At 45.9% G+C, this 17,713-nt stretch overlaps 1 protein-coding gene across 1 annotated transcript in view; it reads left to right on the forward strand.

The window, feature by feature from the left end:
- The first annotated feature begins 204 nt into the window (after positions 1-204).
- Positions 205-17,713, forward strand: part of LOC137571581 (lysosomal amino acid transporter 1 homolog) — a 32,960-nt gene continuing 15,451 nt past the window's right edge. The window contains exons 1-4 of the mRNA XM_068280909.1: positions 205-518; positions 9,003-9,132; positions 11,691-11,778; positions 13,529-13,653. Of these exons, the coding sequence (XP_068137010.1) occupies positions 328-518; positions 9,003-9,132; positions 11,691-11,778; positions 13,529-13,653 (534 nt within the window). The 5' untranslated portion in view covers positions 205-327. The remainder of the gene's footprint in view (positions 519-9,002; positions 9,133-11,690; positions 11,779-13,528; positions 13,654-17,713) is intronic.

Here is a 17,713-nt window from a genome sequence, read left to right on the forward strand (position 1 = left end):
TTTTCGCTTCAGTGTCTCTTTAAGCCGGAATTGTTAGCATCTCTAGTTATTACATCGGACTGCAGGAGCCCCACTGTTACCCCTCGCAGCCAGATTCAGCCTCTGTTTGTTCAGCCAATAACTGCAGTGACGTATACACTCATCTTTACAAGGCGGAACAGGACGGGGCGGAGTTGATGCCAGTGTTAGCCAATGAGAACGCCGAGTGCATGGCAGGCCTGCTGACGCTCGGAGAGATCCTGGTGTGTGCAGACAGACCGGTATACCGGCTGATGGGGCTCTAGGAGGGGGAGCGGCGGCGGCGCTCCCAGGATACGGGGCACAGAGATGGCAGACGGGGGGCATCCTCTGCTAGGAGCGGTGAATGTGTCCCGGGCGGAGGCCAAGCTGCTGCTGTGTCCTGATGGCAGTCAGTGGATCTGGCAGCTGCTGGAGCAGTGTGTGGACAATGGATGGGAATACTGGAGTGTCATCATCGGGCTCATCTCCATTGGCTGCTTTCTCTTCGCCGCACTACCGTAATTATGCTCTGTGTGTTCTGTGTGTCTGCTCCTTCCTGTGTGCCCTGTGTACTTATCATTATCGCTCTATAGGGAGGACAACAAGTACCAGCTGGAGCTTCGCCCCACCCCCGAAATGTTCTGCCCGGGTGTCCAGCATTGATGGCTTGGGTAAACTCCTCTGGTTGGGCGACCCAGCTGGGAACCTCAAAGAGAAATTGGATGGATTGCACCCAATTGAACTTTGATGCTGGGAACACACAATGCGATTTCTCCTCCAATCGACGGGTAATCTGACGGGAAGTTGTAGCGTGTGTACATGTCAAAACTGTTCCTGATCGATAAAGGGATGGTGATGGATTTTCCAATGATAACTTTTCAAAATCAATCCCTTTATCAATCAGAAATAGGATTTCGGTCAATTGGTCTGGAATTTGCATCGTGTTCCCAGCATTAGGTTTCAGATAGGTTATAGTAATAATACGCCACACTGTACTGGGTCACCTAAACCATACTAGTATCCAGGGCTGTGGAGTCGGTCCAAAAATCCACCGACTCCGACTCCTCAGTTTAGGATTCCACCGACTCAGACTCCTCCTCCTCTAATTTGCATATTACAATTTTGTTGATTAAAAGTATGTAACATGAAAATCGTCTCTTAAATGCCAACGCTTAGGAATTTTACAAGACAACTGAAGTGAGAAGGATATGTAGACTACTATATTTATTCCCTTTAGACTAAAACTAGTCCTTGGTAAGAGTACTTGTAAAAGGTACAAACCGGAACAAAGAACATCTATCAGGCCCTAGGCAATGTAAGTGTGGGTGCAAGTAAGAATGATGTGCAGGTACTCTGCAGGGGAATGAGGAGATTGTAAACAGACAACACCTCTGTATTCAATGTGCACAGCATTCTCAGTGGATTCCCTGCAGCTCTGTGGGGAGTGCATATGTAGAGTATAGTACTACTGTGTAACAAAGTAAACCTGAGACAGATGGAATTAAAGTTTTATACATACTTTGGGCTTCCTCCAGCCACCTTCAGGATAATCAGTCCCTCGTTGTCCTCCTCCACCACCTGGATCTTCTGCTATGAGTCCAGGTACTTGAGCCAGTCGGGCGTAGGGCGCATGCACACACTCCGCCGCCAGGAGCATACTACACCTGTGCAGCACTATTGCGCAGGTGCAGAGTGTTCCTGGCTGTGGGAGCGGCATGCGGCCGGACAGCGCTGACTGGCTGAATTACCAGGACTCATAGCAGAAGATCCGGGTGGTGGAGGACAGCGAGGGACTGATTAGCCTGAAGGGGGCTGGAATAAGCCCCAGTTATGTATAAAACTTTACTTTTCATCCGTCTCAGTTACCCTTTAATTTGTAGTCACCAAACCAAATTTTAACAACATATCAAATTATTTGATTTCATCAGCAAAGGGAGTGCATACATTTGCATAAATCAGCATCAATGCAGAATTATTTCCATCTCGTTGACCATCTCTATTAGTGACACAGCTACACATCAGGCTTTATTCTTACAGCATAGATGTTATTTAGTATATATAAGAGATTCCTGTGTACACATCATATATACAGTCACAATCAGATATGTATATCTGACCTTAAAAATACGGGGACTGCTTTATTGAAGCAGCACAAGTAACTAATTTTGATTGGTTTATTTCATTTCTGTGGACTAAGCACAGCTATTACTGTATATATACATTATTTTTAATGATTATTATCTGAGAAATAGAACATTTTATCATATTTTCTATTTTAATTACAGTTACAAATTCATTAGGAGTCGGAGTCGGTGCATTTTTTCCCGACTCCGACTCCAGGCACCCAAAATTGCCCGACTCCACGACTCCGACTCCACAGCCCTGCTAGTATCAGCTCCTTTGTGTGCTAATTTCACTTCATGTTACCGGTAGTATTTGTGATTGAATGATTTCAGCTTGATTTACTGACGCTTGCTTTTTTTTTTATTCTCCCACTATCCTACTGGGTATGTTTTTGATATAACAAAAGGACCACTTTTAGACAATAAAATCTGAAAGTAATCATACTACCAGGGAGGTTAAAGGAAACCTCAGATAAAGGCAAGAGATGCATTTATACTAATTTGGAGCTTTCAGCCCCCTGTAGGCCGTGGGCTCCCTTGCCATCCTCCCAGGCCGCTCCTTTATCCAGCAGTCAGCTCCAGTAAATTGCCCAGTTACGCTCCACTGTGCACGCGCTATCTCTGCTCTGTGCGCCCCCCAATCGTGCTTTGGGGGAGCGTCTGGCGCAGTTACAGTCATAGCAAACTATGCATGTGCAGAACACTTTCAATAATGGTAGTGCGATTGGGGGGGGGGGGGGGGGGGCTAGGTGGCCAGGACCTCGCATTCTCAATGTCAGTGGAGCACGACCACCAGCGGGCATATTACCAGAACAGACTGCAGGATAACGGAGCAGGCCGGGAGGATGGCGAGGAAAGCCCATGGCCTACACGGATCACCTCACTGAACTGTCATCAGTATTTTTCTTTTCATATTAACATTTTAAAATCAGAGATGTATCAATTTAGAGCATGCAAATAAAGTTTAGACTCAAACACCTTTTTGGTAGAAAGATATATTTTATACAGATGTGTATATCAGTCCTGAAAGGGGGACACCAGAGGAAAAAATGGGGACGGAGCGGTTTGGTTCCCAAGGACGGTCTGACCCTCCGAAAAAGAGACAGTTGTAAGCGATATAGTTGTAACATAAAAATGTTTGGCTTCGGTTGTACTTTAATGGGACACTTCCTGACTAGCGTGTTCAGCTGCAGCCTGAAGAATTACGTGGCCTCATTTCTGATACAAAAGTAATGAGGAAGTAATTTATTTTATATTCAGTCAGTAATTGGCAGGCTTGGAGCAATATCTTTCTTCATAACTTGGTGACGTCATAGGTTAACATGTGACTGAGTTCGAGCCACTAAGTCACATGTTAGCTTATGACGTCACCAGGCTATGCATAGTATGGAGATGTATATTTATGGTTTGAATGTAGATGGATAAAATGCACAGGAGAATCGGGCATAAAAGTATTACAAGAATACAATTGCCTACCATAATTTACTAAGACATCTGCATAGATCTCTAGTGGTGATGACAGAAGGGATTCAGCACACCCAACAGTGAATTAATTTGAAAAAAAGCTTCTAAGCAGCTAGAATATGCTGCCATCACCCAGGTCATATCCTGTATTTAATTCTGAGTGATTGCCCCATAAGGTTTAGAAGACGAAGACCAGGGAAAAAAAAGTATTCTAAGCTTGGTGTATCGTCACGGTTTAGGGTTGTCTTGTTGAGCAGTAACCCTCCCCCCCCCGAACTTCAATGCATGGGGTGCCAGTGGCGATGAAGATAGGACACAAGACAGGGAAGATCACTCCAGCTGGAGAGGTGAGAGCACTCCACTGCTGTTATTCTCTGCAAAGGGCCACATGGGATTGCTATTAGCTTGGGGGTGGCAGAGAGGCAAGGGCGTAGGAGACCTGACCTGGCACCGGTGCTAATATGTATTACCGTATGCTGTCCATAACATGGACAGATTCTGCCCCTCACCCCCATGCAAACCTTTTTGGGGAGAGAAGAGCATCTTATGACTTTAGAACACCCGCTGATGCGAACTGCTGACCCGCTGTAATGTCAGGGATTCCCTGCATCGGTTTCCCTTCTTACCTCGGCTCCCCATGTTGTCCACTCTCATCCGCTCCCTCCCCCTTGTCTTCTTCTCCCCCTTTGAGCAAAAGTGTATAGTGGCAGTATTTTACCTAATCCATGGTGCCCGCAGGGATCACAGACCTCTTCTCTTCCGCACGGCTCCTCCTAGTGAACGGCTTGTGCTGATCGCCTCATCAGCATAAGCCATTACCAGGGGGAGCTGTGCGGGACCGAAGAGGTCTGTTATCCCCGTGGGTGCCCTGGATTATGTAATGGCCCATACTCACGGGCAACTTTTTTGCATGTCGCAAGCACACGGGAGCGTGCTTGCGACATGCTGGCGACAGCTAGTAGCCAGGTCCCTCCGCATACACACGGCGGAGGGACCTGGCAACTGATGCGACGGAAGCTGTCGCCGTTGTCCCTCCCCCCCGCCGGAAGCGCCGTTTATTTACTATCATGTTGCTGTCGCTAGTCCGCGGACTAGCAACAGCTGCGGCGGAGGTGCGGCGGCGACTGTTGCCATGCGATTGAAACTTTCAATCGCATGGCGACATGAGCGACGGGCGACAGTTCGGGGTGCGCGCGCGTGCAACGGCCCATACTCACGGGCGACCTGTCGCCGCAACACGCGCGCGCCGCGTGTTGAGGCGACAAAAGTCCCTCGTGAGTATGGGCCATTAGACACTGGCGCTATAAACTTTTGCTTAAAGGGGAAGCAGGAGACGGGGGAGGGAATCAGAGACATAGGGGGAAGTGGACAAACTGAGGGAGCTGGGACAGAGGGGACACACTGGGAACAGAAGGAGAAACAGGAGGACACATGGGGGACACCAACTGGGGGGAGAATATGTACAAGACTCCTGGAGCATGGACGCACCAGATTTAGTATATAAGTTGTATTTTTTTTTTCCATGGTTTTTGCCCTCTAAACCTAGGCTCGTGCACTGCAGCAAAACTGGGCGAGGCACCACCTGTGAACAAAGTGCTGCAGTGAAAAGTGGGTGTGGCCAAGATGTGATGTAGGTGGAGCCAAATACTAGCAAAATACAGGTAGTCCCCGGTTAACATATGAGATAGGGTGCAGGTGGTGCCCTCAGTTTAGGTAGTGATCTATAGGTGTTGCAGTATACGTTGCCAGGTACAGTTGGTGCCCCAGTATAGGTTGCCAGGTATAGGTGGTGCCCCAGTATAGGTAGTGAGTTATAGGTGCTGCATTATAGGTAGCCAGGTACAGGTGGTGCCCTCAGTATACAGTGGGATGCGAAAGTTTGGGCAACCTTATTAATCATCATGAGTTTCCTGTATAAATCATTGGTTGTTTTGATAAAAAGTCAGTTAAATATATCATATAGGAGACACACACAGTGATATTTTAGAAGTTAAATGAAGTTTATTAGATTTACAGAAAGTGTGCTATAATTGTTTTAACAAAATTAGGCAGGTGCATAAATTTGGGCACCACAAAAAAGACATGAAATCAGTATTTAGTAGATCCTCCTTTTGCAGAAGTTACAGCCTCTTGAGAGTCTGGTTAACGGTATTTTGGACCATTCCTCTTTACAAAACATTTCTAGTTCATTCAGGTTTGATGGCTTCTGAGCATGGACAGCTCTCTTTAACTCACACCACAGATTTTCAAGTATATTCAAGTCTGGGAACTGAGATGACCATTCCAGAACGTTGTACTTGTTCCTCTGTATGAATTGTGTGTGAGAAAAGAGATGGATAACTGGCACAATTTGACTAGCAGGTCGGGAACCCTGGGTGCAACACAGCTGTGCCTCCAGATAGCAAGTGATCCAGTGTTACAAAGGAGCAAAGGTTCCGGGCACCAGTAGATTGCAGTCACCCTTTTAGTTCCTGACACCCTCCAAACATACACATCAAATCTTAGGCCTTACAGCCATTTTGCAGGGTAACCTGCTTCTTCAGAGGCAAGATGGTACAAAAAGCTTTTTGTACAAATTTTTTGAACTATCTTCCCTTTGAAGAAGCAGGTTACCCTGCGAAACTGCTGTAAGGCCTAAGATTTTATGTGTATGTTTGGAGGGTGTCGGGAACTAAAAGGGTGACTGCAATCTACTGGTGCCCGGAACTTTTCCTTCTTTGTAACACGTTTCCTCTGTATCAATGCCTTAGTGGATTTTGAGCAGTGTTTAGGGTCGTTGTCTTGTTGAGCCCTGACGCAGCTTCAGCTTTGTCACTGAATCCTGGACATTGGTCTCCAGAATCTGCTGATACTAAGTGGAATCTGTGTCCCTCAACTTTAACAGGATTCCCCGTCCCTGCACTGGTCACACAGCCCCACAGCATGATGGAACCACCACCATATTTTACTATAGGTAGCAAGTGTTTTCCTTGGAATGCTGTGTTCTTTTTCCTCCATGCATAACGCCCCTTGTTATGCCCAAATAACTCCACTTAGTTTCATCAGTCCACAGCACCTTATTCCAAAATGAAGTTGGCTTGTCCAAATGTGCTTTAGCATACCTCAAGCGGCTCTGTTTATTTTGTGGGCAGAGAAAAGGCTCCCTCTGCATCACTCTTGCATACAGCATCTCTTTGTGTAAAGTGTGCCGAATGGTTGAACGATGCACAGTGACTCCATCTGCAGCAAGATGATGTTGTAGGTCTTTGGTGCTGGTGTGTGGGTTGATTCTGACTGTTCTCACCATTCGTCGCTTTTGTCTATCCAAGATTTTTCTTGGTCTACCACTTCGAGCCTTAACTTGAACTGAGCCTGTGGGCTTCCATTTCTACAATATGTTCCTAAGTGTGGAAACAGACAGCTGAAATCTTTGAGACAGCTTTCTGTATCCTTCCCCTAAACCATGATAGTGAACAATATTTGTCTTCAGGTCATTTGAGATTTGTTTTGAGCCCCTCATTGTAACAACCAATGATTTATTCAGGAAAATCATGACGATTCACAAGGTTGCATCCCACTGTAGGTAGAGAGCTATAGGTGCTGCATATAGGTAGCAAGGTACAGGTGGTGCCCTCAGTATAGGTAGTGAGCTATAGGTGCTGTAGTATATAGGTAGTCATGTACAGGTGGTACCCTCAGTAGGTAGCGAGCTATAGGTGCTGCTGCAGACAGTATAGTAGCCAGATACAGGTGGTGCCCAGCCCAGGCAGAGTGACTTACTTGTAACCTCGTTTCAATGAGGACTCCTCTTGGCGTGCTCTCCTGCTCTCCTCGCACTCTCCTCCTGTCGCTGCATCCTATGCCAGACTTCCGGGGGCACCTCTGACGTCATTAGAGGCGCCGCTAGGTAACCATGGAAAGAGGACGCCAGTGGCGGTGACAGGAGGAGAGAGCAAGTGGGCCCAGCGACCAGAGGAGAGCGCCGCGAGAGGAGTCCGCGCAGGAGCAAGGTTGCATAAGTTTCACAGGGGACTACCGGTGCTACACAGAGCAGTTCGGTGGCCGCCAGCAGCAAACGAGTCCCCCCGCCACAGTGAGGCCCAAAGCGGGGGCGTGCCTCGCTTGTACGCTGGCGGCGCACCTTTGATCATTGCAGCGTGCACTTAGATCAATAAATGGGAACTGCGTTCCCATTCATTGAACTCAGGCAAACGAGCGGCAAGGCGTACCCCCGTGGTTGCGAGGGAGCTTGGACAGCAGCAGTGGCGCTGTTGATGCTTATATCAACGTCCCAAATGCAGAAGTGAAGTCTGGAGGGGTGTCGATGTACTGTCCCCGGGCGCCGAAGTGGTTAATGTTCAGATCTAGATTTTTTTTCTGTAATATTTTGCTATAGTGGATGAGACTTAACCTGCCTAGCATTCTGGACGTGCTGAGGTCATCCAAAGAAAACTTGCTGGAAACGTTCTGGACGAGCTCAGCTCGTCCTGCACTTTCCCCTCTCACGCTGTGATCAGCAGCGCTGCAGCAGCCTCTGCAGGCTGCTGCATGCTTCTCCCTAGGGAATCCCTAGGGAGAGAATGTGCTAGGGCAAGCGGGGGTCCCCCTTATTTTGGGCTGGGGGATCCCCCTCTGCAGGTGGGTTGATCCCCCTTCTGTGCAGCGTGCGCCCAAAATACTGCTGCACAGAAGGGGGATCCCCCCACCCGCAGAGGGGGATCCCCCAGCCCAAAATACCGCTGCACAGAAGGGGGATCCCCCACCCACAGAGGGGGGTCCCTCATACCAAAAGGGGGAATCGAAGGGGGGAGATCGGGAGGGAGGAGACACCTGGCACCCTATATACCTGGCTACACCTACCTCCCTATAACTGGCTACACCTGGCACCCTATATACCTGGCTACACACTTGGCTACCCATAACTGGCTACCCTGACATCTGGCTACCCTGACATCTGGCTACATGTGGCTCCCTATACACCTGCCTTCACATCTGGGTCTTATACTCACAATTGGCGTGCTGATCCCTCGTCGCGTACCTCGGATAGCTTCCCCAGTGCCGACCGTCTTCCATGTCCGTGTACGGATTTTACTTCTCCCTCAGCGATGACATGTCCCCCGCTGATCGGCGTTGACACCAGGGTCACACAGCGTCATCAACATCTCACTGCAAACATTATTTTTTTTTAAGTTGAATTCAATACAATAACTTGTATTGAATTCAATATTTTAAAAAAATTGATTGCAAAAATAAAAAAAAAGGTGAAAATGATTGGAAATTAATTGAACCACTTTTTGCACGGAAATCCTGGGGAATCAGAACGCCAGGGAGGTTAATAGTGCACGCACCTACTTGTGAGCATTTCTTTTTGTTTTTCTTGTCTGTATGGTTTCTTTTGAGTTAACAAGAACTATTTTATCTGTTTTTCTCCACCAGACAACTGTATGTTGCCTACAAAAATGGAAAAGTTGACCAAGCACTTTCTCTAGGATTTCTCTTATGTTGGTTGGGAGGGGACTTTACAAACTTTATCGGCTGCTATCTGACCAAACAACTGCCAATACAGGTAAACTGCTAGCACTCTGAAATGCACATTCAGTACAATACTACTTTACTATTATATTATATTATACTACAATACTATACTATACTAATACTACTATTTGATGAGTGTTTCAAATATTCCTGTGAGGAGTATTTAGCGTATGTATTGTAGTGCAGGACCAATCAACAAACAAAATAGCTTTGTATGTTAATAGCAAAGCTTACATTATGGGAACTAGTATTATAAACTGTACTTTTGCATGTCTGGCGTCCTAAAGCTGATGCACCTCAGTCAGCAGGACTTTGTTTTAAAAATCACTTGAATGTTTAGTGGGAGGCTTAAGACCTCATGCAGATCTACTTGAAATGATGTGCTGGACGGGGTGTGACTATGGTGTGTTTATAACAAGCATACCAAATGAATCCTCTACACTTTACTATGATTTGGCTGTCAACTGCCTCTGCAGAAAAAAACAGGGAATATCTAAGCACTTCTATTGAAAAAACGGTATTCTCGCGATCTGCTTAATAGTTGCATTTGCTTTATCTCTGGAATTGATTGTCTGAGTGTAGTGCATATTGCCTGGTCGTGTGTATGGCTATTTCAGTAGATGTAATTGAGAATGCTCAGTAATGCATGCATAGAAGTGCTTACAGTAGTTAGTTCAAGTTTTTTCATTCCCTGTTTTTATGCAGAGACAGCTGTCAGCTAAAACCTAGTAGAGCTTGGAAGGTGAATTTTGGTATATTCAGTCAAATTGGTGTGTAGAGACTGGTGTGGGCAGCACGGTGGCGTAGTGGTTAGCGCTCTCGCCTTGCAGCACTGGGTCCCTGGTTTGAATCCCAGCCAGGGCACTATCTGCAAAGAGTTTGTATGTTCTCTCTGTGTCTGCGTGGGTTTCCTCCGGGCACTCCGGTTTCCTCCCACATTCCAAAAACATACGGATAAGTTAATTTGGCTCCCCCTAAAATTGGCCCTAGACTACAGTACTTACAATACATAATATAGACATATGGCAATGGTAGGGATTAGATTGTGAGCTCCTTTGAAGGACAGTTAGTGACTATATATATATATATATATATATATATATATATATATATATATATATATATATATATATATATATATATATATATATATATATATATATATATATATATATATATATATACATATATATATACACACTGTACAGCGCTGCGTAATATGTCGGCGCTATATTAATAATAATAATATTAATCAGAATTATTGTTTGTTTGCCACACTTTACTTTTCAAGCTAGTACAGATAATATATCTTCTAAAATGGCAAGAGAAATGATTGACGTGACTTGTTCAAATGTGATTTATCTGCATGTGTTCTCCTTTAAAGGGACTCTGAGCAGTGCAGAAACTATGGAAAGATGCATATCATTTTAAAGCTCTTTCTCCTCTTTCCAATGATATATAAACCGCCGCCCTACACCTTTTAGTTTTCGCTATTTTCGCGATTGAAATAGCCGCGGACGTGATTTTGATCGCGAAAATAGAGAAAACTAAAAGGCGTAGGGTGACGATTTAGGTGTCGTCCGAAAGAGGAGAAAGAGAGCTTTAAAATGATATCCATCTTTCCATAGTTGCATTGTATTACACAGGCCGACTTTTTTTCTCAAAGTCAGCAGCTCCATTCAGCAGAAAAAGTCGGCCTGTGTAATACAAGGTAACTATGGAAAGATGGGTATTACTTTAAAGAGAACCCGAGGTGGGAATTACTTTTACTATTGGGGCACAGAGGCTGGTTGTGCGCACTAAGACCAGCCTCTGTTGCCCCATCGTGTGTCTCCATGTCCCCCCTGCTCGCCGCTATACCCCCCGCATTGCTGGCGACACGCAGCGTGTCGCCAGCTCAATGTTTACCTTGCGCTGTCTGTCAGCGCCGCTCCCCCGCCTCCTCCGCATCGGCGCCACCCGCCGCGTCACTTCCCTCCTATGAGCGGGAGGGAAGGGACACGGGCGGGTGCGCCGATGCGGAGAAGGCAGGGGAGCAGCGCTGACTGACAGCGCAAGGTAAACATTGAGCTGGCGACACGCTGCGTGTCGCCAGCAATGCGGGGGGTATAGCGGCGAGCAGGGGGGACATGGAGACACACGATGGGGCAACAGAGGCTGGTCTTAGTGCGCACAACCAGCCTCTGTGCCCCAATAGTAAAAGTAATTCCCACCTCGGGTTCTCTTTAAAGCTCTCTTTCTCCTCTTTCTGACGACACCTAAATCGTCACCCTACGCCTTTTAGTTTTCTCTGTTCGCGATCAAAATCACGGCCGCGGCTATTTCAATCGCGAAAATAGCGAAAACTAAAAGGCGTAGGGCGGCGGTTTATATATCATTGGAAAGAGGAGAAAGGGAGCTTTAAAATGATATGCATCTTTCCATAGTTTCTGCACTGCTCGGAGTCCCTTTAAAGGTCAGGAGCTATAAAACACATGTTCTTCAGATAGGTACTTAGGCCAGGCCACAAATAATACTTGGAGTTTACAGTAAAACCAGTGGATTCAGTTTTATTGTTTGTACAGTTACTAGTTTGTTTGTTCTCCACAGGTTGTGACTGCCATTTTTTATGTGAACATGGATATAATTATGATTTCACAGTTTGCCTACTACAAATTAAAGAACAAGAAAATGAAAGGTAATTGTCTTGAGCAATGTTTGGGTTCACCTTTCTGTAGTCATTCCTTTGCTGCACTTTTACAGCAGTCTGCCACAAAGCTGATCGTAACCGATAAAATCAGATCAGTGATAACATATTTCATCCTCTTCACAACCCATTTACCTCTAATGCACAGAGGATAGATTTGCTGTTATGAGCCAGGGAGTCCTTGGTCTGGATCACATGGAGAAATGCACCCTGTATGTATTTAGAGAGTTTAGCCTGTCTAATTCCCTCTCATCTGTGACTAATCACAAGTTGTAATCCCCCAGCTGTGACTGCCATGGCAGAGAGCTTATTGGTAAACACAGGACGTAACAATATGTCCCCTTCCATGTAAGCAGGAAGTAGACACACTGCAGATTTATTGCAGGATTTGTATCAGCTGTAACAAGTGTGTTTTTTTTTTTTTTTTTTTTTTTTTTTTTATTTATTTAAAGGTTAGTATGTTCTCTTTTAGATCAGAGAGGAAGTTCTGAGTTCAGGTCAGCTTTAAACGGAAGTTTATGGTAATTTTACCACAAATAGACAGTGTTCATAGATATTCTTATTAGTATTACTATTGTCTTTATACAGCACTGACCTCTACTGCCGTTTTTTTAGAGCGTTACATAATCATGGCACTAGCTGTCCCTCAGAGCACAAAGACAGTCATTGTCTTATGTTTCTATGTGATCTAAGACTTTACGCCTTTTTGGGGGGGGGGGGGGGCTTTTCTTAATCTATCTTTGTTTCTGAGATGTGAGAGGAAGCCAAAGTACCCAGAGGAAACTCACACAGACATGGTCGAGAACATACAAACTCCATGCAGTGTGTTTGCAGTGTCCTGGTGCAGCTGCAAGGTGTAAGTGCACTACTGTCATACTCCAAACACTTTTAGGCTGGAGGCCCTCCCATTGACTTACATTAAAATTGCTATTGTGGTTATTTTTCCACAATATTACTGTGATTTAATGCAAGTCAATGGGAGCATTTTTTAAAAAAACCAAAACTATCTGAAAAGTGCTTTGGGGTGTGTCTCCAGCCTTATTGTAATAGTTGTGCAGTATGAACAATGTGTAGATAATAAAGGATACATGAAGTAGTATGATAAAAGTAGTAAGATATAGTATGGGGGAGAAGGTGGAATGTATGACACGCTGGTGGAATATAACACACTGCCCGGAGATTAGCTTCTACTAAGATATTCAGGGCAGCACGGTGGCGTAGTGGTTAGTGCTCACGCAGCGCTGGGTCACCAGTTCGAATCCCAGCCAGGTCAACAGCTGCAAGGAGTTTGTATGTTCTCCCCGTGTCTGCATGGGTTTCCTCCGGGCACTCCAGTTACCACCCACATTCAAAAAACATACAGATACGTTAATTGGCTCCCTCCTAAATTGGCCCTGGACTGCAACACATACACTATACAATACATACATAGACATAGGATTATGGTAGGGAATTAGATTGTGAGCTCCTCTGAGGGACAGTTAGTGACAAGACGATATACTCTGTACAGCGCTGCGGAAGATGTTGGCACTATATAAATACTAAATAAATACGAAGCCCCATTCTGAACACTGTAAAATAAAAAACTTGACCAGAGCAAACCCTTTTATTCCAAGATCGTTCATGTTGAAGGGATGGATTTAAGGATCTTCATTTCTTGTAGCAATGGCATTTCATGTTTTGAAAAGGTGGGATATATTGAAGTATACATGTATTACCATTATTGTGCAATGTTTTTCAGGTAACAGAAGCCTCAAGGGAATCTGCATAGCTTGGGTGGTTGTGTGCATCATGGTGTCTGTTATCCTTCCTAGTCAGCTGCTTCTGAGGAACCTTGAGAGGACTGCTGAACTGGATATAAATCAGGTAGATTATTCACAGCAGGCTAAAAGTTGTACTAGTAAACTATTTCTAAACTTTCTTAGGAACTGTTTACACTGCCTGATATTTTGTGCCGCTTTCTCAAGTTTCCCAATTAATGTTTTGCCTTTGAAAAAGTGATTACTACACTGAAAATATGTTCTAATAAAATGCCCTGTAGTAGTGGTAGTCTGCTTAAATCCCTGGACACGAGTCAGATGCACAAACACTTGGCTGGATTGGGTCAGTAATTGTCATATCCTGCCCTGTAAGAAGTGCAACTGGTGTGCTTCAACTAACTTGTGACTTGATGAGATAAATGAGAATACATGTAGCACTTGTCCTGCTAATAACATAATCGAGGTCCCTTTCTAATTTTTTTGCACGGCAAGTGTCAACACCATTTTTTTTTCTATGCAAATGAGGCAGTCTAGCCAAGTTGAATTAAAGCGGAACTGAACTCAGAACGTCCTCTCTGCTCTAAAAGATACATAACAGCATAATAACCTTTAACCACTTAGGCCTCGTTCAGACTATACGCGCTGCCGTGCGCATTTTGGCAGCGCGTATAGTGTGCGACACGCAAGAACAGTAGAAGGGCATACACAGCCCTTCTACCGTTCCCATCATATGCGCTGCGTGGCAGCGCGATTGCGCTATCGCGTACTGCACGCATTTTTGGGAATCGCAGCGCAGATCCCATTCAATGTAATGAATGGGATCTGCAGCGCAGCGCATAGGAGCGCAGATGGCATGCGATTGGACACGTTGCGTTCCGATCGCACAGCCATCTGCGCTAAATGATGTGAACGAGGCCTCAAAGGATACACCTGAGCTATAAAAATAAATGAAATCTACTTACCCGGGGCTTCCTCCAGCCCCTAGTAGCTGATCTGTCCCACGCCGCAGCTTCACTCTCTGCCGCTGGCTCTCGGCGCTTCGCCAAGCCTTCCTCGCCTGCGCCGCTGTCAATCAAATCCACATTGTCCGGAGCGTACTGCGCAGGTACCGAACTACTGCACCTGCGCAGTACACTCCGACCACGTGGATTTGATTGACAGAAGCGCTCGCGTAGACGCAGTAGAGGTCGAACTTGCAAGGTCGTCCTCAGCACCGGGAGACAACAGCTGAGTGTAGCTGCGGCGTGGGACAGATCAGCTGCTATGGGCTGCAGGAAGTCCCGGGTAAGTAGATTTATTTATTTATTTTTTTTTATTTTTTTTATAGCTTGGACCTTCCCTTTAAGGACCGTGGTGTTAACACCCCCCCCCCCCCCCCCCCCCCCCAGATTGGGCAACTGCAGCCTTAAGGCCTCGCTGCAGGGCTGCACAACTCTGCACACAAGTGACTTTAAAGGACTTACGAGGCCAAATTCTGCCCCCAAAACCTTAAAAAAGTTAACTACCTGCATGAGTTTGTATGGCACGGAGGACGCCTCCGTGCCGTTCCGCCTGGTCTCCTCTGCGCAATAGCCCCCCGAAAGGCTGCGACCCCACGGTCCGGGATCTGCAGCCTGCAGAAAGATGGCCGCCGGAGCTGGTCACAGCTGCGCAGTCCGCATAGCCGCTACTGCGGCTGCGCAGCTCCAGGGCCAACACCCGATCCACGTAACAGGCAGCGTGGATCGGAGGGTTGGCCCTAGAGCTGCGCAGCCGCAGTAGCGGCTATGCGTACTGCGCAGCCGTGGCCAGCTCCGGCGGCCATCTTTCTGCAGGCTGCAGATCCCGGACCGTGGGGTTGCAGCCTTTCGGGGGGCTATTGCGCAGAGGAGACCAGGCGGAACGGCACGGAGGGCGCGGACGGCGTCCTCCGTGCCATACAAACTCATGCAGGTAGTTAACTTTTTTTAGGTTTTGGGGGCAGAATTTGGCCTCGTAAGTTCTTTAAGCTGCCCCCCCCTTTTCTCCCTACCAACAGATCTGATCATTTCTAATAGACCAGATAATGTATCAACTGTGCAGGTTCAAGAACATTCGGGAAATAGTGAACACAACATAATGTTTGATCTGGTGACAGGCCACGGGGCAGCGGGACCACTAAAACTATGAATTTTAGGGATATCAAATCTAACCCAAAAAAGTTTTACAAGTACATCAACTCTAAAAAAAGAAAGGTTGACTGTATAGGACTCCTAAAGGATGAGGGTGGGAACTCAATGGTGGATGACCAAGGTAAGGCAGAGTGAGGGCTCGTTTGCACTATCGCGAATCTGCATGCGTCCAACGCATGCAGATTCGCACATGTAATGCAAGTGAATGGACCTGTTTCCACTGTAGCGTTTGCGTGGTGCGTTTTTATGAGCGGTGAAAAAACGCACAAAAGAGCCAACGAATTCGCCTGCTAGTGGAATGCATGCGAATCGCCGCTAATGTATTTAATAGGGAAATCGCATGCGTTTTTTTTACGCGTTATTTTACGCGATTACGCATGCGATTACGCATAGGAACCAATGTAAATTAACACAGGCAGTGACATGGTTAAAAACGCACATAGCCTAACCTATGCGAAATCGCATGCGTAATCGCGTAAAATAACGCGTAAAAAACGCACCTGCATGCGATTTCTTCTGCGGTGGAATCCAGGCGATTCTGCACCGCTACAGTGGAAACGAGCCCTTATTAAATGCTTTCTTTGCTTCTGTCTTCACAAAGGAAACAGCACTGTTGCAAATTACAGAGGCAGAAGAGTCTCAATCTTCTAACTGTAATATTAAATACTTAACGCAGGAAGAAGTGAAGGCAAGACTAAATAAATTAAAAATAGACAAGGCCCCTGGCCCGGATGGCATGCATCCTCGGGTCCTAAGGGAATGAAGTTCAGTTATAGATAAACCCCTTTATCTTATCTTTTGTGACTCTCTTTCAACTGGCAGAGTCCCAGTGAATTGGCGTACAGCCCACGTTTTCCCATTTATTTAAGGGCCCGTTTCCACTAGTGCGGTGCGAATCGCTGGGATTCCACCGCTGACAAAATCGCATGCGGATGCGATTCCGCATGCGATTTTTACCGCGATTTCGCATAGGCAGGCTATCAGCGATTTTAACCATGTCACTGCCTGGCTCAATGTACATTAGTTTTAGTGCGAAATCGCGGCAAAAAACGCATGTGCGATTTCCCCTATTAAATACATTGCCTGCGAATCGCCTGCATTCCACACGCAGGCGAATTCTGCAGGCCCTACCGTGCAGAAAAATCCTGCACAGAAAAACGCACCAAAAAACTGACAAGTGGAAACAGTCTCATCCACTTGTATTGGTTATGCGAATCCGCATGCAGACAACACATGCGGATTCGCTCTAGTGGAAACGGGCCCTAAGAAGGGCAAAAAATCTGATCCAGGAAATTATAGACCTGTAAGTTTAACATCAGTTGTATGCAAACTATTTGAGGGGTTACTAAGAGATACTATACATGACTTCATAGTAGAAAATAATCTTATTTCTCAGCATCAACATGGGTTTACTAAAGACAGGTCCTGTTTGACTAACATGCTCAGCTTTTATGAGGTAGTGAATGCTAATATGGATATTGGGAATGCTGTAGATGTGATATACTTGGACTTTGCAAAGGCCTTCGACACTGTTCCCCACAAAAGTCTGGTGCAAAAGTTGAGGATGCAAGGACTGGGGAAGAGTTTGTGTGCATGGATAGGGAACTGGCTAATGGACAGAAAACAGAGTTGTGGTCAATGGATCGTACTCAAAATGGGAGACTGTTAGCAGTGGGGTCCCACTGGGGTCTGTACTGGGTCCAGTGCTCTTCAATTTATTTATTAATGACTTAGTAGATGCAGTAGTGAGCAATGTTGCTATTTTTGCAGATGATACAAAATTGTGCAGAATCATCAACTCTCAGGAAGATAGTGTCATATTGCAACAGGATCTGGATAGGATGGCTATATGGGCACATAAATGGCTGATGAAATTCAATGTTGAAAAATGTAAAGTCATGCATTTTGGTCGTACCAATGGTCTAGCACCATACAAAATAAATGGGATACAGTTGAGGACATCAAACTTGGAGAAGGACTTAGGAGTACTCATGTAACAGAGCTCTATGTAACTAT

Source organism: Hyperolius riggenbachi, chromosome 4, assembly GCF_040937935.1.
Source record: "Hyperolius riggenbachi isolate aHypRig1 chromosome 4, aHypRig1.pri, whole genome shotgun sequence".
Classification (NCBI taxonomy): domain Eukaryota; kingdom Metazoa; phylum Chordata; class Amphibia; order Anura; family Hyperoliidae; genus Hyperolius; species Hyperolius riggenbachi.